This window comes from Tamandua tetradactyla, chromosome 12 (genome assembly GCF_023851605.1).
Source record: "Tamandua tetradactyla isolate mTamTet1 chromosome 12, mTamTet1.pri, whole genome shotgun sequence".
NCBI classification, from domain to species: Eukaryota; Metazoa; Chordata; class Mammalia; order Pilosa; family Myrmecophagidae; genus Tamandua; species Tamandua tetradactyla.
This window is the reverse complement of record NC_135338.1, coordinates 28,107,838-28,129,354: the sequence shown is the minus strand read 5'-3', so window position 1 is coordinate 28,129,354 and position 21,517 is coordinate 28,107,838. Positions and strand designations below refer to the sequence as shown.

The following is a 21,517-nucleotide window of genomic DNA, read 5'->3' as shown; positions in this document are numbered from 1 at the left end:
TGGTCATGTGGATTGTGGGATGGGCAAATGAGATGGGAAGAGAGGGAGAGAGAAGGGGCTGGCCAGAACCCCGGGAGTATCTTATATGACACTTCTTCCCTGCTTCTCCCAAATGGCTTAGTCTTCAAGAAAGAAAAAGGCCAGATGGCACAGCATCGGGCAGGAGGACAGCAACAGGAAACTGACACAGGCTTTCAGCACAGATTTCCAAGGGGCAGTTATTCTCAGGGCTAAGTTTATGGTACCTGGAAGTGGGGAATCATTGTACTGGGATTTTGGTTCTATTTGTGATTCACCCTACTCCCCAAAACAGGCCTTAGAAGCCATCTCATCAGGCACATCCCTACCAATAAGGCATATTTTTCTCCTTGACCTTGATAGAGCTAAAGGTACAGGTTTGAATTACAGGTCTAGATCAAAGACTGGCTTACTCCACCCCCTACTTTTCCTAAGAGCATCTAAATGTGGAGACAGAGAATAAGAACAGTAGGAGAGAAGAACCTGACCTGGGAAGAAGCTTCTCCAAGAAATCCAGGGAATTTCTCAGAACAGATGGAACCTTCACCTTCAACTTAAATGAGTCCATCCATCCCAGGTCTTCAGAGGGCAATTTAGAAAAATCCTCTCCTACACAGGCCCTACAGTGGGAGGGAGCTGCGATTCCTGGAGCAGCATGCCTTCCCTGGCCTAGCCACTGATCATGACCCTCCAACCCTATCTGGGTCGCAGCCTGCCCTACTCCCACCCATCAGCAGGGTCCCTGCAGTGGGAAAACAGGCCAGGCTCACCTCTTGTTCACAGTTCCAGGTTTCCATATCTAGACCTTGGAGAGAAAATCCTGGAAAATGCTTTCTTGGCAATCAGCAAGCTTTGTTTTTGTCCACAGAGCAAGGCATGCAAAGGTGGGAAAAAAAAATGCCAGAAGCATCACCCAAAAAAGTGTACTTGTAAAATACACATGCACGATGCTAGTGCACTGCAAATCTTTTACCCAGCAGTGAGCTACCTCAGATCAGTCTACTATTTTATAGATCACAAAGCTGAGCACATCTTGGGTATGTAATAGGAAGATCCGAGGACCCAAGGAGACATTTTGGCTATTTCTCCTTAGCATCTTTTCTGCCCCTTAGAGAGCTTTTAGGTCCCAGATTAAGAACACAAGCAGAGAATAATTGGTGCTCACTAGTGACCACCAGTGTTATCCAGTGAAGGGCCAGAAGTAGCCTCATAGGGAGAGTCAGGTCCAGATAGCAACTTCTCCATATGATGATGGGCCTGAGCCAACTTCAGGCAAGACTTTGGAGAGGAGTGATTTTTACGGAAATTTTGCTTCCCTGAGTGATTTATTTCTAAAAGACATTATGGGTTTTGTTTGTTTAAGGCATGTTTTGTTGAGCTACCCAGAGATGAACAGAAACCTCCATCACCTTGTCCTTCAGACCCATGATAATCAGTATTTGAGGAAACCAGGCTTGGAACATAGCACCCTTATATGGTAGAAGCCGAAATAAGATTTAGAATTTGATTTACTTAATTTTCTTCACAGTTTTAAGGGGTGCATCCACTGCAGATACTAAAAGACACCTATTTCATATTGTGGTGAATACCGTATATATATATTTTTTAATTCCCCCCATTGAAGGCCTTAGAGATAAAGGACAAGAAAGAGAATAGAATTCTGCCTCCTTCTGCCTCCCTCTGCCTCTCTCTCTCTCTTTGGTTTCCCTTCCTCATAAAAGTTTTCTTTATGAAGCTCATGTGAGAAAAGGGACAAGGGTCTCTGGGTTCTATTGACCACGTTTTCTGCTATGAAGTGTCTGGGGTCACTCCCAATGGGCAGTGCTTTGCCCACTGCCCAAAGAAATGGCAAAATACCACCGCTACCATGTGACAGCCAGTAGAATTTGCCACCCCACACATTCCCTCCTAACCATCAACAGGCTCTAAAATAGCTCCTCCCCACCATCGCCCACTCCCCCTCTTTCTTCCTACTCCCTTCCTAACCTCCTGGCTCCTTTTCCCTCTCACCCATGAGAACAACTGTGACCAAGGAGATAAGAAAAACTATGACCATTTTTAAAAAAAAAACATGTCAGAACAACACAATCCACCTTAGTTCTACCAAAAGCCACCATGGTGGGCCTGGGCTGCATGTGCCGAGAGTGATGGGGAATGATTTTAAAGTCTGTGCTCCAAATGGCCAACCAATTAACCCTCCCAGTCGACACACTCTCTCTCTTGTTGTCCCTACAGGAAAACCATAAGGGTTAAAATAGTAGATGAGGAGGAATACGAAAGGCAAGAGAATTTCTTCATTGCCCTTGGTGAACCGAAATGGATGGAACGTGGAATATCAGGTGTGAGATTCTTTAAAAAAAGAAAAAAGAAAAATTTTAAACAAAGTGAAAAGTAACAGAAAACAAAAGCAACTGTATCTTTTCTGCCCCATTTTTCTTCCCTTCTCTTCCTTTCTCCTTTTGACCAACAGACTTTTTTTATTCCTTTCTCTCCTGTATTCTCGCTCTCACCCTGTTTCGGTATCATCTCTGCCATCTTAGCCTTAGCTTATTTCCAGTCCTCCTTTCCCACCTTATGGGCAGCACTGCAGCCTCAACTCCTCATTACTCTTATGAATTATTTCCCATGTTTTGCTCCAGTTATCCAATTAGCACTGTCCCTTGCACCCTGCCCCTACCACCACCTCTACGCCTTCATACACTATAACCTGTAACTGGGCAAACTCCTTCTTGGTGGTGGAGAGGAGAAGAAAAGGATGTGATGCATGCCTGTGCCCCTTCTCTGCCTTCTTACCCTTCCACCCCTCACTTTCTAACCTGGATGGAATATGGGTGGGTCTGGGATGGTGGTTGGGGCTCATGTTGCAATGATGCTTTGACAGTTTTCTGCTGCATTCCCCAACTTCTGTTGAGTGCTTGGCAGGTTATTCACTTGCAGAGTGGCCCACAGGCACTTCTGCGCTTCGTGGAGGTAAGTGTATTATCTGGCTATTTCACAGTTGGGTAGACCATAGCATGGAAAAGGATACAATTGTCAGAGGCCATGGAGAGAGTTGGATTCTGAAGTAGTCATGCGATCCGGAATCCTGAGTTGTTCTTCCATCCCTCGGCATGCACCCCATTCCATTCTACTCCTGTCCCCAGGCCCAAGGTAGGGTACCTTATTCAGGCTATTTGAGATAATGCAGCCTCTAAAGTGGAAAATTAAGAGACTTCAAAAGGAAAGAAGTAATTCCAGGTATGGAAGTCCTCTAGCCAGTAAAGGACTGACATAAGGTAGGCACAGAGTTTTGACCTGGGGATTTTCCAACATGAAAAGAATCTATAAACTGCACAGTTGGTGCTGATCCCTGAGAAACAGGCTTTGGACAACTCATTGAAGCCTATCTTTCCTTGGCATCTACAAATGAGCATATCACTCAGGTCCTATGATAACCCTCATCCCACACCAGAGAAGTGGCCTCATCTCCTCCTTCCTCAAGACATTCAACTTGAAATATCTACCAGGGTTGCACCTTTAAGGGTTGCAACCAGGGTTGCATGTAAAAACTTGTAAGAAAGAAATTCTTCCCCTGAAAGAAATTATTGGAAGCCACTACTTTGAAAGTGTGAAAGGAATAAATGTGGGGAGGGGTAAAGGTGTTCTTGGTAAATACCCTCATACCCCCTTCAGGTGAGATACACTGCTGAGAGCTTAATGGAAGATAGAGCAGTGAAACTCATCTGGTTGTCAACAAGGAATCATTATTCTGCAACTACTTCATACTCCTATGGCCAGGAGCAGCATAAGGGCTTTTCCTCAAGGACAGATTTAAGAGATTCAGCAACTACACCCCCAGAGGCTCGTTTACAGGTCTTCTTGTCAGTGCAATATGACTGATTAGTTTTCATTATCTGCTGGGGACTCTCTCTGCAGAGCTGACCATTTCTATGTTCTCACTGGTTCAGACACAGTTGGTGCTCTAAAGGAAAAAACCTCCTCCATCTTCCATTGCTCTTCCTCTCCATGCCCACATAATAAGATGTTGCCATTAGCCTGAGAGTGCCAGAAGAAAGAGAAAATCCTGCTTCTGTTGCTTCTCAGAATGTATTCTTGCCAAACCTCCTGTTCCTGCCATCAAGAATATTCTCAGAAGTTGTCTCAGCACCTTCTCTACTTCATTCCCACGTTTCTTGTGCATTTACTCAGCATCTTCATTGTTGATTGGATTAGCATGTGCCCAAAGCCATTGTAATCCAGCTTAATCAATTTTTATAGTCCCAGCTACTTAGATTCAGATGAAAGTAGCACAAAGGATCATATGGGGTAGCTTGAAGGGAGGCTGTGGTTCCAGACCGAAAGGAAGGGATTGGGAATCCATTCATGCCTTTATCTCACTAGTAAGGAGTCTCTTCTTTTCTGCCTCTTCAAAAAAGCCCTGCCAAAAACAGGACAGAGATAAGCCTAAGATAAGCCTGTGCTTTACAAGCTACCTGGCCAAAATCAAGTGCATACGGCTGGTCCCCACTTGAGGGCACCTTTACTTTTCATTGGATTATTTTCCAAGGAAATATCAGCAAAGTCCTGGTGTATTCTAGACCTGGGGAAGAGAGCGGGTGAGAAGACTAGGATTTGAGCACACTACCTGTGTGATATGGCCTGTGTGTCCGAGATGCCAGGGCGGAATGTGCCAATAGGAACTGTGTCAGTTTCCTGGCCTCCTGCTCTGTTACCTATGGGATTAATTTTCAGTTTCTTCAATTCTTCCCATATTCTGGCATCAGACCATAAGGTGAAAGGTCATAAAACTTGATTGTCTATACTCAGAATCGAATGAAAACTCATCCTGATTTCCAGAATTCCCTGCTGTTCTCATAGTGAGAGGCTGTACAGTGGAAATTGCTTTTCATTATCACTGTTACATGGGAGAGTCTCTGTAATTCTGAATGGCAAAGTCTCTGCATGGCCAAAATGACAATTGCATTTTGAAAAGAACTGGATTTTAAATGCAAGATTCTATTCTTGGCAAACAAAACATATTTCAAAGTTAAGGTTAAAAGCTCTGGACAAGCTTGGGGAGGGGAAAAAAAAGAGAAAATGAAATAGGAAACACAGCTACCAGGAGTAACCCCTGGAGGGTAGAAGATGGAGCCTGGCCTGGACACTGGAAGCCTCGGGTGGAAGGGAAAGCACTCCCCACAGAGAATGGGGTCTGGTTGTTGCTCCTATTTCCACATCCACAGACTCACCCTGACAAGCTGCCCAACTGCTTCAAATCACCCACAGAGCTATGCTGTTTCCTGCTTGTTCCTGGAATGTCTGAGAAGAGATAAATATTCTTACTTGACCCTGGGAATCAACATGGGGAGAGGTTGAGCTCCAGCTTCTCTTACCAGCAGCAGCAGGAAAAAATGTCTTCAAAGTATTGTGTCACTCAAAGTTGACCTACCTGGATTTCATGCCCCATCTTTAACTGCTGAGTGGAAAGTCTCAGATTCATGGAGGCAGTGACTAGAAGATGATGCAATTCCGGCTGACTGCAAGCCCTTTCATTGCTCTAGGGAAGAGCCGAGTGTTAGGAAGGAAGCCTGAGTGAACAGCAGGACAGGGGGCACCCTTTGGGAACAGCTGCCCTGTCTGGCCTACTGAGCGCACTGATATGTTGGTATCTCTGAAACTTGCATCCGGGGGGGCTCCTCCATGCAGACCTAAAGAAAGAGCAGAATGAAAAATCTCTCATGCTCACTATCTGTCCATCTTATTGCAGTGAGGAGATCCATTTCACTATCTGTCCATCTTATTGCAGTGAGGAGATCCACTGATCCGTTATTACCTTGGAATACTAGATGGAACATACCAGAAAAAATAAATTCCTGTTCATTTTGTTTATTATACTGCATAGATTCTGGATCCTCATGTGTCTTCAGTGATTGACTGTGGGATGATGAATCTCAGGCCTGAGCTGCATTCCTAGAGATTCTTAGAAGAAACAATTTACAACCCCTCACCCCCTCCTTTCTCAGCAATCCCCATCTGTCACCAGCTGCACCAAGAGTCATGCAGGATATTCCCAGACCTTTATCTGACGACAGCCAAGAAGTGATGGGCTGGAATAATACACCATTGAGATGATAATGTGGTGTGTCCCAAGAATTTTTTATTTAGAGATCTTAAAGTCTGAGAGAGTTTGTCATAAGTACATATCAGGTGCTAGGGAAAAATAGGAGAGAGTCAAACTGTGCTGGATATTTCTTTTACTCAGGCTTTCCAGTCTACGTAGGAATTGTATATTTGTCCTCTCCTGTCCATGTATAGCTGTTGGTTTGACAGTCTCTTTGATCCAGAATATATAAACTCTGATTTAGCATACACTTTCTGGAACAAAAAGACCACCATCCAGAGATGCAGCACCATAGGATCTATGGGAAGGGCAGTTGCTAAGATAAGCAGTCAACAGCACATCTTTACTGAACAACTACTAAGTTCAGGCACTTTGCTTGGCACCAGTGATACAAAAAAGGATGAGTCCGTAGTTCGACCTCCAGGATAAGTTTATAAAAAGATAAACCATTCAAGAAAACATTCTGCAGGACTTACCTTTGCATTAGGCCATTTTAAAGGGGAAATTAAAGTTCTGGCCCATATGGTAGGTAGGAGGCCACTTGTGGCCATGGGAATTTTATGAGTACTGGGAAGCTGAACGTGGGCGGATTATGACCTTCGGATAGAATACATGGACCTGGGTACTGTTCCACTCTTATACGTCACAACTCAGTGTCCTGAAAATCCCATTCAAGCTCCAGAGTCATATTCGCTACTGATATACCAACTACTCTAGAGGGTTTCAGCCTACACAGTTTTCATGCTAACTGGATTTTCGCTCTTTCTTTACAGAATAGATATATTTACCTGATGCCCTAGAAGATCACAAATGCGCAACTTTGTCTCTGCCCCACACACTTGGTTCCCCCATTTTCAGTCCTCCATCCCTAGCCCTCAGGGTCGCAGGGAAGGTGTGGGGGAAAGTTCTCATAACTGCAGAACCTTGGTGCACGGCAGCATGTCCAGCTGCTCCTACCTCTTGCTGCTGTTGCTGCGCATGCTTCGATGCTGCCTTTAGCATGTGGCTGCAGAGCTCTCACCTACTAAGCTCACTGCTTTCCTTACACTGCCAGCAACCACAAAGCCTGGGATACTTTCAAGACAGAAACTTAATGTTCTTTCCTTTTCTTTCTTTTTCTTGTCTGGTACCCATTTGCAAACAGCGCTCCTGTTGTCTCCAGGTAAGAGGTGTCTTGCCCCCTCTTTTCCACTTCTTGCCAATGTCATCATTTAATTTAAGACCAATGATCTTGGATTTATTTAATAGGACTTGTGGGCTTAGCGAACCTAAGTTCTCCCAAAGACTTGGCTTATTTCACCGCTTTTAAGAAATCATTAGGAAATACACAATTCTGAGCACTATTTCCATCGCTTGATGTGGTAAAGGAATAACTGGACCTCTCTGGGATCAGGAAGAGAAATGAAACTTATCAAAGAGGTTGTGGGTTCAAGACTTTTCCTGAGTCTTAATTTATCTCATATTTTGGGGGAAGAGAGGATGAGAGTCAGAGGAGTCCAACAAAAATAATCAAGAGCTGCTATAAGGATAGGAAAAGCAATTTTGAAAGAATCTGGAATTTTATTAACCCTGGAGATTTCATCACAGCTGAGACCTAAATTGCTAGAAGTTTTGTTCATTTGTCATTGGCTCTTAAGATCACATGCCACAAATAACAAGAATTAGAATGTTAGGATGGGGGTGATGTTCTTCCTGGAAATAAAAATTCAAGGTCATTTATTTTGGAGAGATCCTCATGCAGAATCTAGATACCATGTAGGACATATACCTACATTGGGAATGTGCTTCCATGTGTGGTATCCACTCATAAACAACATCCAGCTTTGGGAGCAGATAGGAAATAATTTCTAGCTTGTCCAACAATACTCTTGTTGCAGGCAGAGCAGGCAATACAAGATGTTTTGATGTATTTTAAAACAACATCTTACATTTCATCAATTCTTTGAACACATAAAAAAGTTAAGAAATTTAAGAGGCAAAATGTCTTCTAGATTTCACTGATATTCAAAATTACCTAAGGGCTACACACTGGGTTTAGGAAGAAGCGGTGTCCATAATAAGTACATTTGCTTTTTTGGAGCCTGAAATGAAAAATATAGGCAACCCTTACATTTTTGCTTTCTGGGAAAAAAAGTTATTCCAGCTTCCATGGATCTTGCTTCTCTTTTATACCAAGAGAATAAGAGCTACCCTCAACTGCATGTATTCCCACTGTTCCCCCACTGTATTGATTTCCTGCCATTGTTTCTTCCCTTTCTACTTCATTCATCATCTTCCCTGAGAAGGTATTTGGGCTTCTTTGTTCCAACTCTTATTTCCTTCCCCCCACCCCCAGCCAAATACATATACACACAAAAAATATTGTGATTTAATTTGAGCTTATTTATGCTTTTAATATATTTTCACAAAAACAATAAAAACTAAAATGGAAAGAGAGGGTGTGTTTTCCTAGAGCCTTCAATCTGCAAATCTTTCATTTAGGCTTGTTTAGGCTTTAAGTCTACTGGGAACCTCAAATCTTTGTTCTAATTTTCCTGGGTAGACTGGAAAACCTGATCAATTAGGCTTGGTGGTGAGAGATGGAGAATAAATATGTTCATTCCGAACTATACCACCAGATTTAAGGGCCTTGGAGAGAGGTCAATCGCCTTTACTTCTCTTTGAATATGCCAGTAGAGACTTCACTGCAACCTGTTCTTATCTGGCCTGGAAAGCACTTTGTTCTTCCAATTTTTGTTTGATATTCCATCCTATTCATTCATATGCTTCCTATCTCCTTCCCTGCCTCTTTTTCTCTCTCTATTCCTGCACCTTAGAGTTTGTTTAGTACTATCTCCACATCAACCTAATATCTAGATCACCTGCCAATTATTCAGTTTACCTGAAATGCTGAACAGTCACATAGGTTAGTGATCATAATCACTATGGCCTTTCAGGTTTAAGACTTATCGCTTCTCAAGAAAATAACTTAATTTGAATTTAAAGATATGATCATTATAAAAAGAGAAAAAGTGAGGAATTACTTCCAAACCAAGACACTAAATCAGATTTTCTTTAAAGGCATATGAATCAATAAGTTAACAATTATATATGGAGTGCCTCTGTGGGGCTGTGAAAGATCTGAAAATATAGGATTGGTTATTTGTCACTGAGATTTTGCAGAAAGCTAGATGGAAGAACAGACTGTCACCACAAAGGTGAACATGTCAATAGGTAGATCAATAATCCTGCCAGATGGATATAGTGATAGATTGATAGCTAGACAAGAAGTTAGATAGGTACATTTACATGTCCCTGGAGAACTCATTATATTGGTATAGGGTTCTTGTTGCAGATGTAAAGTATGACATGGGGGAATTGAGAAGGGAGGAACGGAATAACACTGTCATCACTAGGATAGGCATGGTGTGATGGTGCCAAAATCTGCAATGAGAGAAAAAGGGTACTCATGTTTTTAAGGAACCTATAAGTCTGTCCCAAAAGCTTTTTCTTGGAGTGGCTTGCAATCTGGCTTCTAGGATCTCTGGGCTCATAACCAGAGCCCTGTACGAATCCTGTATTCTTTACTTTCAGAATTAGCTAGCTAGACACTCAATTTCCATGGATTAAATGAAATCAGGCTGATAGAGAGTGTCTGTTGATTTGGAAAAATACAAGAGGACCTAGCTCTTGGATCTTTAGCCCTACTTCTGAAAGCGGTCACCAGCACGAGAAAGGGGAAGCACCATGGACAGCTCCCAGACATTTTGGGATTGCCTTCTGCGTTTCTGCCAGAAATTGAATAAAACAGCCAGCTCGAGAATGCACCACACACTCTTACCATCTTCATTCAGACCAACTAAGAAAATCCTTATATTAAATATAAGGTTCTCCGCTTATTAACCTACATCCAAGGCTAAATAGTCTTTTCAGTGAATTCCTTTCCTTGTGACAAGAACAGGAGTCTCACCCCTCCCCTCACTTCACCAATTCACAAGCTGGAGGGTAAAGAAGATCTTCTTGGCATCTGACCCATTTTGTCCTTGAGATTATCCAAGGAATAAAGGAATCCTTTAGGAGATGTGCTGTGTGGAATGAAAGCAATTAAGGAGCAGAATAAAAGAATTAATTGCATGTGAGAATGTGGACTTGGATAGGAAGATGTTTAAATGAGCTCTGAAAGAAACAGTCTGCCAAAAGCAATTTTCTAATCAAAGGGGAATAAAAAGATTCAATCTCTATTTCACTCTAATCCAGAAAACATGCATTCATGGTGAAGTGGTCTTAAAATGGACTCACCAGCTGAAGTGGAAAAATTCCCTAGCTGTTCAACATGAGAAGGCACCATTGGTAAATGAGTCAAGATGCTGATGAACACAGGGAATGCCTCAAGAGAAAGTAAAGGAGGAGGTTTCTCTTGTTTTGTTTATGAACAACTATTTGTATTCTGGAGGAAATGTGCCTGGTTCCTATAGAAATCCAAGGGATCTTTCATTGAAGATCCACAAATTTTTAGGGAACTCTTCCAAATGTCTCATTATGAGGTTGATAGTTGTGTGTGTGAAATGTAGATATTCCTGGAAACATCTCCTCTCCCTCCTTTATACATTAGATGATGCCAACAGTGTTCCAGACAGATGTTAATGTTAACTAGAAGACATTCTCTTTTGGATAAAATCTGTTTCTGTACTTCCCACCCAAAACTATTACATGAAGTAATTGAATAGACAGGCCCAACATTTCAAAATAGTTGAAGGTCAAGAGATTTGGCTTTTGTTCCTAACTCCTCTAACATCACACCAAATGACTTGGGGACTTCAGTTGGTGTTATTTCTTGGAAGGCCTTCGAGTCAGAAAGAGGAATGCATATCACAGCCTACAAGGAACCCTCTGATGGTTTGGTCATCATAAAGAGCTCTGCATTTCATAGAAAGAGGTACTAAATAATACACAAAGTCCCCAGTCCCAGGAGTTGTTTGCTTTGTGCCCACTAACTATATTCAATACTCTGAGCTATACATCCTAGAGAATGGAGAGTGTGCTAAAGCTAGTTGATTTTATTTTGTTGCAGAGGTGACAGACAGGAAGCTGACTGTGGAGGAAGAGGAAGCCAAAAGGATAGCAGAGATGGGAAAGCCCGTATTGGGTGAACACCCCAAACTAGAGGTCATCATTGAAGAGTCATATGAGTTCAAGGTCAGATCATCAGCGAGGTTTAATTGGATAGTATAATAATGGGGAGGGAGGCAGAAGACCTGGAGTTTTATTCCAATTTCTCCACTGAATATATGAAGTTGAAACAGCAAATCACCTACCCCCAACCCCACCTCAGGCCTCAGTTTCCACATCTGTGACAAGGGAAAAATAGTGCTGGCCATTTGTACTTCTTACAAATATTGTGAGAAAACATAAACTAGAATATGAAAGAAATGAGCTAGAAAGCCCCCAAACGTAACATCACTATTATTTAATTGTATTCCTTAAATGAAGCTACTAAAACTCACTACTATGGGGCAAGGTTTATTGACATCATCGTTTGTTAGTCTCTAGTACATTACTTTAAACTATCTAATGTCATAAATCACAACCGAAGAAAACAAATAGGATTTCCCCAGAAGAATGGAACCAAGACCATTCCAATGCCCATTCCAACCCAATATATATCAGAACCCATGTGGAGTCTACTGGAATATGTCATCTTTTAGTCCCTTGAAGCACAAGACTCCTCAATGGTTCTGAACATTCTAACCTCATGATTCCAAGTTTTTCTTTCGCTGACAGAGTACAGTGGACAAACTGATCAAGAAGACAAACCTGGCCTTGGTTGTGGGGACCCATTCCTGGAGGGACCAGTTCATGGAGGCCATCACTGTCAGCGCAGGTAAGAATGGTTTCAAGACAGGGATTGGCCTTGCTGGGAGAAGAAGGCGCCACCTGAGAAGAGAGAACATGACCCATATCAATAAGGATGTGGGTCTAGTCCAAGATGTTTACCTGTTTCACTGTGTCACCTTTATATTAGTACCCTAGGTTTGCTCAAGAAAGCACCACAAGCTGATTGACTTAGAACAAGAGAAATGTATTATCTCACAGTTGCAAAGACTAGAAGTCCTAAATCAAAATATAGACAGGGCCATGCTCCCTCTGAAGGTTCTAGGGAAGAATCCTTCTTTGCTTCTTCCTAACTTTCAGTATTTGCTGGCACTCTGGCATTCCTTGGCTTGTAGGCACATTACTACAATCTCTGCCTCTGATGCCACTTGCCCTTCTCCCTGTGTGTCTGTGACCAGATTCCCCTCTTCTTACAGAAGAACACCAACGTATTGGATTTTGGGTCCACCCTACTCCAGTATGACCTCATTTTAACTGGATTGTACCTGCAAAGACCCTATTTCTAAATAAGATTGCATTCACAGGCTGTAGGAGGACATACATTTTGAGGACACTATTCAACCCATTACCCTTTGGAAAAGAATCATGGGGTAATTAAAAGGGCATAGATTTTAGAGTTGGTGGTCACTTCTGTTTTCAAATCCCAATTCTGCTCTGTGAACTTGGGCAAGTTGAGCAAGATACTTAACCTCTCTGAGACTCAATTTCTTCATCCAAAAAGGAGATTATTACTATCTTTCTCAGAAAGGTATTGTATTATGCAGGGTCTGGTACAAAATTAGTAATGAATAAACTCCAGTTCCATCATTCCTTCCTCTCATTAACTTGGTCCCCTTTTCTGTAAAATGAGGAACAGTTCATATTTAGTGCTATGGGAGTCAGGAGCTTATAAAATGCTCTGCATTGACTCTCTGACAAACCCCCACCCTGGATGATTCCAACCTTTTCCTAGCACATGGTGACCCACAGCACAGCCAGGAGCACTAGAGGCCTAAAAAAATGGTTGGGAGGGGGATGGAAAGTGTCTCCTCACCACCACCAGCATTGCCTCTTGGCACCACCAAAGCCTCCTTGGACTGCCTTGTAGCAAAAGTAAACAGAGAGCACTACTGGCCTTGTCTTTTTTTCATGAGGTTTTGTTGTCATAGCAACCTACAGGGTCATTTTCCCGAAGCCCCAGAGCAAGACAAAAGTACAGCCATGCAGAGAGGTTCACCACTGCTGCTATTGCTGATGCCCCACTTTCACATGGCCTGCTTCAGATCCTCCCGGTTTTCCCCTCTGATGACTTACTTTGTCCCTAAAGAGACAATAAATGGAATATAGGCCACCTCATCTACCCCTCTCTTTCTACAAGTGAGGGAGCTGATGTTAAAGAACCAATTTACCACCAGTTAAAGCTTTTCTTCATGGTGAAAGGGAATTAGAACCCATCTTCACTCCTGCATTTTAGAAACCCAGCTTCCACCAGTTATGCTAAAACATTGCAGGAGGTGCCCTTGACCAGACGCCAGCCTGTCTCAGTACATCCTCTCCTCCTGGACTGCTGAATGGGCAACTCTGCCCAAATATCCTGGCAGGGGCAAACAGGGCCCATGCCCATTCTGTCCCATGGGATATCTGGAGGATGGCAGCAGATCTTTGGTATGATTGCCTGATCTGGAATGACAGCCATTTCTCTGGGAATGGATAATGACCAAAATCAAGATGGTTATTTTTCCAGTCGGGTCTGAAAATTAGAGAGGGGTCCTTCTGGTGTCCAGTGAAGAGTAAGCACACAGAGTGATTTCATATTTTTACACATAGGTAACTAAATGCAGCCTGTTCCATCCTCCTTTCTTTCTTCACCACAAGCTGAACAGTCTTGTTTCTGTTATTCTCTCCCATCCTATCTCCTAATCTCTTTCTCACTTCTCTTACTTATTCCTTCTGTCCTCTCTCTCCCATTCTCCCTTGGTGCCCTGCATTCAAACTGGCTAATGGCATTTCTCACTATTTTCTGGTGCCCATGCCCTGCCCTCACCAGCTGCCCACAAGAGAGCCAGGGTCCCTTCCAGCTGATCATGCCCATGATTGGGATTGGACTTGGGGGTTCTTATGACTGAGGATCTGACCTTGCTGCCCTTTCCTGGGCCCATTTGTCTTGCCTCCAGCAGGAGATGAGGATGAGGATGAGTCAGGCGAGGAGAGACTGCCATCCTGCTTTGACTATGTCATGCACTTCCTGACGGTCTTCTGGAAAGTGCTGTTTGCCTGCGTGCCCCCAACAGAGTACTGTCACGGCTGGGCCTGCTTCGTGGTTTCCATTCTCATCATCGGCATGCTCACAGCCATCATCGGGGACCTGGCCTCCCACTTCGGCTGTACCATTGGCCTCAAGGATTCGGTCACAGCTGTTGTTTTTGTGGCATTTGGTACCTCTGTGCCAGGTAAGAGTGAGGGTGCTTGGGTTTGTAAAGGCAATATTACCTGGTTCAAATGACTACCACACTCTCTTCTTCATCATTTTCCTGACCATCTCAACAAACTTCTGCCCTTTAGGTGCACAATAGTCAATCGAAGAGATTAATGATAATATTAACAATGACAGCCAGCATTTATTGAGCACTTTTGATGTGCCAGATGCCATATTATGCTAAGTAGTTTATATAATTTACATTTTTTATCCCATGTAATTCTCACCAAAAGCCTGTTACATAGGAGCAATTAATATCCTAACTTGAAATTTGAGGGAACTGAGGCCCTCAGAGACCAAGCTGCCTGCCTAAGAAATAGTCCAATTTCTTAACCTTTACATTATATGACTAGGCCACAAATAATGGAATTCAAAGAGTATGCATGTTGTCCACTCTCCATTTCCCCCGACAACTAGTCTCTGAGAGGCTGAAGATGAAATTGCTTGAAGATGTCACTGAACCTACATCAAGCCCTAGGGAAAATCTTCCTAAAACCTCAGCACAAATCAGTGGGATTATTTGTACATCAGTGATGCAAGAGGTTTGACGATAATGGAAAAGCATCAGATGGTAGGAAATTAGATGGATCGATCAGAGAAAGCTTTGTGGAGGAGATACCGTGTGATCTCTGTTCTCCAGACCTTGAAACCCCTGAACTATTAGACGTGAAAGGACAGAGATCATGGAAAAGGAACAGCCCCTTGGAAAAGGAACAGACATGGGAAGTAATAGCAGAGAATCAGAAACAAAGAAGCAATGTCATAAGCAAGAAATGGCAGGAGGTTTTCTCTGGGACAGCTGAGAAAATGTGCAGCATTGAGGCAAGCTGGGCAGGGAGATAACTTGGGACACTTTGAAATCCTGAGAGCAGCTGACAGCATTAGGGGCTTTAAGAATGTTGTGCTACAGTCCACCCAGCTAATTTAGTGACTTTGGCTGAAGCTCTTTTGAAATAAGGTGATAGCACGGAATGGACCCTTCCATGAGAATTTTAGAGCCAAGTCTCTTCCTATGTCCTATATAACCTTGGGTATATTCTTTGGCCCTATTGTCCTTACTGAAAAATACATGTTGGGCTGGATGGCCTTCCAATGCTTACAATTTGTGCAAACTTCTAAGTCAAACATCCTGCAAAGACCTGTGATCATGCAAGAAATGCAAAGTCAGAGCCCTGTCTTCCTGGAGTCCACAGTCCACCATTGCCAGAAAGCCTGGGTTCTCCAGCATGTCCTTCGTCCCCATAAATTTAGCACCTAGCTTAGTGCTAAGCTCATAAGTGTTGCCAAATAATTGTCTGTGTCAAGTGAGTGAATACCCCACATGACAGTTAAGACCAGGCACCTATTCCAAGCAGCTTCCCAGCATGTCAAGGTTCCTCAGGGAGATATTATGGAATAGTAAACTTCCCTTGCTAAAAAAGTAGTCCGAGGGACATGAAGCCTCCACTTGGTTTATTGAGCCCTTAGGAATTTTCCAGTCTCCTGCAGATGAGAAATTGGAAGCCCAGAGCAGTGAAGTGATTTCCCAAGGCCACACAGTTTATTGACAGAGCTGAGAGTATCCCCCAAACCCCTACTTCTCATTTCTGGGCTCTTACCCACTGGCGTGAGCTGCATCTTGAACTAAGTCCTCCCTGGGCCTGGCCCACCACTCCCCACATCTCACCCTCCTACCAGCTTCCATTTGTCTCTGTCCTTTTCCAGATACATTTGCCAGCAAAGCGGCTGCTATCCAGGACGTGTATGCAGATGCCTCCATTGGCAATGTCACGGGTAGCAATGCAGTCAACGTCTTCCTGGGCATTGGCCTGGCCTGGTCCGTGGCTGCCATCTACTGGGCCCTGCAGGGACAAGAGTTCCATGTGTCAGCGGGCACATTGGCCTTCTCCGTCACCCTCTTCACCATCTTTGCATTCGTCTGCATCAGCGTGCTCTTGTACCGCCGGCGGCCCCACCTGGGTGGGGAGCTTGGTGGCCCTCGCAGCTGCAAGCTTGCCACGACTTGGCTCTTTGTGAGCCTGTGGCTCCTCTACATACTGTTTGCCTCTCTGGAGGCCTATTGCTACATCAAGGGGTTCTGAGCCACAGAACAAGACCTCGAGCTGGGCAGACAGAGGACTTCTCCTAAGATCTGGCTCCTCCCCACCAGTGACCTCTCCAGGATCAGCGGCCATGGAGGGGCAGCATCAGGACCCGTGCCCCAGGAACTTCATCTGACCTAGGCCCTAGACTAACTGAAAGGGCAACGTCTTAACCAAACAGAATGGAGGAAACACCCACCTTACACAGTATTTAATTAAATACAAACCAACGACAGCAACAAATCCACCTCCTTTCCATCTTCTGCCATGTCCCCAGCCCATAGCAAAGGTCAGACCCTTTCATCACCTTCTATTCCACCTTATTCTGGTTATTCCTTTGCTTCTAGTTTCCTTGGGGGCAAGGTTTCTCCTGTCTGTCCAATTTGATACATGACTGTTTTCTCACTTAGCTGACAAGGTGTGAAAATGAGTCATTTCCATGAGGCTGGTTTGAGATTCGCTTTTCATTGTAACCATTAGTGTGGCTGCATTCATTTGCCATCAGGCTTTGTTTATTGTTTTGTTTTGTTTTGTTTTGTCTTGTAAGGTCTTTTCTATCTGGAACTAGTGGTAAAAGTGATGTGAAGGCTCTCAAGGCCGGAGCTGACAGATAGAGGCATGCATTGTCAGACACTCACCCTCTCACTCTGTAACAGCCGTCTCTTGGCTCCAGCAGAGTTCTGTTCCCATTTCCTCATTTCTCTGAATCTCTTTGAGGATTGATGGCCCTTGGGTGCAAGGAAGCTTGCATACCTACACGGGGCACTAAAGAACCAGGGCTGTGGTAGGAGCAGAAGCTTTATATGCTTTTATCAAAAACACAAAGTTATTGTTCTCTTCCCTGTCCAGGCCTTTCCCCCAATTCTGTATGTTTCATTGTGTCAATATCTATTTGTTTATCCTTCTACAGGAAAACCCACCAAGTGGGAGATGTGGGGAAAAAATAGGAACGGTATGTGATGACAACGGGCAGCTGGCTGAAACAAAATATGCCTTCTTGAGTATCTCTGGCTCTGTGTCTGAGGCAGAAGAAAGATGTCCAACTAGTGAGATCTTTAAGGGGAATGATTCTATTTAAAATGTCATTGCTTCTGAGAAATGTCAGCTCCACCACCCACTCACTTCCTAATGCAATATACTGAGAGGGCTGACTACATTTCTTGATGTAATACAAGAACTTAGAGATTTATTTTAAAACACACACACTCATGCACAAAGGGTTCCTTCCACTTCTCCTGGAGCCTCAGATCACCTTTGAAAGCATTTTCACAAGATAGGAACTGGAATTCTTCATTTCTCCCATGTTCCTGCTTGTTTTTAAACCTCATGAAGTTCTTTCATCCAGCCTGTAGGGTATTTCTCGTTCTGGTAAGAGGAGTCTGAGTTGACATAATCCCATGGAGCCCAGGTTTATAGAAAAGGGGATTTCCATGCCCGACAGACCTTTCCTCAACAAATTTTTGAGGGAACCTGGCTTTAAAACATGCACACATAAATAAACACACAGACAAAACCACCACAGAACTGCCCACAGAGCTGTAGGCTTTCTGCATTGACATAAATACATTTTTTAAGGGAGAAAAGAAATTTAAAAACTCCTGTTTAATTTTAAACACATTTTTTAAGAAAAAATAACAAAAAAAGAAACAGTGCTCATGTCATAAGCTATTTTGACAGTTGCCAGTGGAAATGTTGGATTGGTTTTAAAAAATAAAATAAAAACGATATATTGATATCTCTCTAAATATACATTTGCTTCTCCCCATGTCTCTTGCCAGGAGGCCACCTTGTGTTTCTTCTTGAGCAGATAATATATGGGATAAAGTTGTCATCTTCTATCACACTTAGATGCCAACATGCCAAACCTGATTTTTCTTTTTTTTTTTTTTAAACAAAAAATACTTCATCATCCCCATGGAAATGCCACCTGTCAAACCTGGACTTGAAGGACGAGAGGACATAGGTATTGGAGCTTTGATGATTAAAATTCTTTAAAGTAGAAAGGCACAGCAGTGAAGGAGTCCAGCTAGGAAAATATTGCCCTGTGTTTACTATCAATAGAACTATATTCATTCATTCATTTACTCATCATTCATTCAACAAACATATTTTGGACACCTCTGTGCATTGAGCTACATTCTTGTGATATAGATGAGTCAAGCAGAGGCCTTAACCTCAAGAAGCTCATAGTTTACAAGAGACAAAAATTGTTTTAATCAAAGCTCTTTGGGTTACAAGAAACAGAAACCCATTAAATTAGTTCAAAGAAATGGAAAGAGGGGACAATACTGTGAAGACCTGGTAGGGGCAATTTTGTAGAACTCAAGATAGAACATAGAGTCAGCCATAGGCTTGAAAATGCTCAGGAACACTCTCTCCACCTCCCCCAAACCACATAGTCTCCTATATACTTGCTTCTTTCTGCCTGGTGGGCCTATTCCCTTCCTCTGTCTCCCAAGGAACTTCCTCTGCTTTGCTTTTCTTACACACTTCCCAGCACTGCCACCAGCTTTCTCATGATATCATGACTTCACAGTTCCTCTCCCCACTACCAATTGGAACTTCCTTCTCTTTCCCTGAATGCAATTTCTCAATTGAGAGAATGTGACTAATACCCCATTCCCAAAGCACCCATTCCAGAAGGCAGAATCATTTATAGAAGCTGGGGCACCCATGGATTGCTGGCTTTGTGTTAGGTGTCCACTCCTGGTCCAGACAACCGAGGTAAGGAGGGGAGGTAGCAATTACATAATAATTATTACATCGTAATATTGCCCTTTCCAAAAGTTAAATGATGGGAAGAAGCCTATGAAACATATTGACCACCAAGGTGCAAATAGAAATTTCAATTTTGTACCACGAGTACTCTAGAAGGGACATAAACAGAATACCATGGGAACCCAATGGGAAGGAACACTGACTCGGCCTGGAAGAATTAAGAGTCTTCCCAGAGAATGTAAGAAGGATCTGGAAGGAAGGATCAATAGCGATTTACCTTGGGGTAGGGAGGTAGGGAACTGTGTATTGAAGGAAGGGCATGCTCAAACCATGGGATGAAGTAGGTTATGGCATAGTCATGGAATGGTGATGGCTGGGGATGTCTTGAGCACAGTGTTCAAGAAGAATAGAGGTAGTTGGGATCAAAACTGTGCATGCACTTGTGTTGTCTGCTGAGTATTTGAAGCTGTCTGCAGTGAGCTGATGAGAAAGTTGTAGGCCAAATGGACTGATATTATCAGACCATGTTGAAGGTTCTTTTTTCATTTTTCTTTCTGGAATGTGGATTTTGAAGCCTTGACTGGGTGTAAGCGTAAGGCCAACAATTAGGCTGAGAAAGCAGCATCAGGAATAACCATCCTGTCATGCAAGATGACAACTGAATAGCAATGGTATTTATAGGCAAAACAAACCAATACAAAAAAGCAGGTGGGGGAAGGGTTCCCCTAGGAGGAAAACCTAGTGTCTTGCCATCTACTAAGTTATAAATGGAAAATGCCCTTTAGCTGATTAAATTAGTAGACGAAAACCTTGAAATCTGTTTGAGCTCATATCTCCACTTTTTAAAGCCATTTCTGGGTTATCCAGATGTTTGCCAAGAGAGAAGCTGTGATGAACTATACAGAATAAGGAGGAGGGTTGAGAGGAACAGCCCAGAAATCTGAAGACCTGGGTGCTAGTCTAGCTGCCACAATTAACTAGTTCTAAAGTCTTGAACTAGTCACTTTTCTCTGGATCTAAGTTTCCTGAACTACAAATGAGGTTTTAATAGATGCTGTTTCAAGTCCATTACCTCTAACTTTAGCACTGAGATTCTAGAATATGTACTGAACTAGTATGTGTGTGTGTGCATGCCCATGTGTCTGTGTGTGTATAATTAAACTGTCTGTCAACCATATCTGACTTTGGTATTGTAGAAGACCTTTTGCAATTCGGAAGCCCTTAATCAGCTTGAGGTGCTCATTTCATTAGTAATTTCAGGCTATAGTTTTTAAACATGTCTGAAAACTAGACTAACATGCAGCCTCATTTCTTGTCCACAATAATATTTTGAAACTACAAGCGTCTACAAAAGTCTCCTGACCTATAGATCTAATCACTATCAAAAATGAAGTTATGGTCAGTTTAACACGACATGTGTATGTTCCTAAAGCTTACAAAGTTCCCTTTTACAGGCTCTGAAACATGTTTCCAAGCCACCAGGCTATGTGGCAACCTTCCCTTCCTTGCACCTTTCTTTCATCTTGCACCATGTTTTAGAATCATTTGGAGCATCAGCCTTTCTGAGCCATTTTAGTCCATCCCTAACAACAGGCTTTTCCTTCTAGCTGTTGTACAATAACTTACAAAAGAGATCCCTGGTGCCCGCACTGCTTTTCACGATGCCATCTCTTGTTTTGCTTCAAGGCAACATTGGTCAAAATGTCGTTTTGTTGAAGGCTCCAAAGTAATTTACAAACTTTACTGCAAGAAAAATCTGTGAGAGAGGCATGGAGAGTCATAATTATCCCTATGTCCCAGATGCTGTAAAGGAGACAGAGAGAGCTTGGGGTAGGTACAGCATATCACAGGCACTGGGAACAGAAACCAATTCCTTGGCCTTGTAGCCTGTACTCCCAGCTATTGTGTGTATCTTCACTTTTGGTGCTTTTTGCTGACTGAGCCACAATATGCCCATCCCCTCGACTCACATATTACTTATGGTAATGTTAGCTGCTGTCATAAATATTTCAGTGGCTTATCAAAATTCAAGTTTATATTTCAGTCGCACAGGAGTCCAGTGAGGCCGTTCCTGATCACCACTCCATTCAGGGACATGGTTACTGACATTTTGTGACTCTTCCACCCCCCAGGGCCTAGCAGTCCTCTTCAAATCCAGCTGGCAGATGGGAAGAAAATTAGACTAGGCATACTCACTTCATACTGCCCTGGCTCTGCAGTGGTATTTATCGCTTTTGATCATATTCCACTCGTTAAAAACTAGCTGTCTAAAAA

At 43.0% G+C, this 21,517-nt stretch overlaps 1 protein-coding gene across 7 annotated transcripts in view; it reads left to right on the top strand.

The window, feature by feature from the left end:
* Positions 1-18,346, top strand: part of SLC8A3 (solute carrier family 8 member A3) — a 167,646-nt gene extending 149,300 nt beyond the window's left edge. For 2 of the 7 annotated variants that reach the window (XM_077122861.1, XM_077122862.1), the window contains exons 4-8: positions 7,263-7,280; positions 11,169-11,293; positions 11,879-11,978; positions 14,143-14,418; positions 16,149-18,342. In XM_077122861.1, the coding sequence (XP_076978976.1) occupies positions 7,263-7,280; positions 11,169-11,293; positions 11,879-11,978; positions 14,143-14,418; positions 16,149-16,525 (896 nt within the window). In that variant the 3' untranslated portion in view covers positions 16,526-18,342. Of the gene's footprint in view, positions 1-2,253; positions 2,358-7,262; positions 7,281-11,168; positions 11,294-11,878; positions 11,979-14,142; positions 14,419-16,148 lie in introns of all 7 variants that reach the window. The other 5 variants (XM_077122869.1, XM_077122863.1, XM_077122866.1 and 2 more) reach the window with 5 other exon arrangements.
* The last annotated feature ends 3,171 nt before the right edge of the window (positions 18,347-21,517 follow it).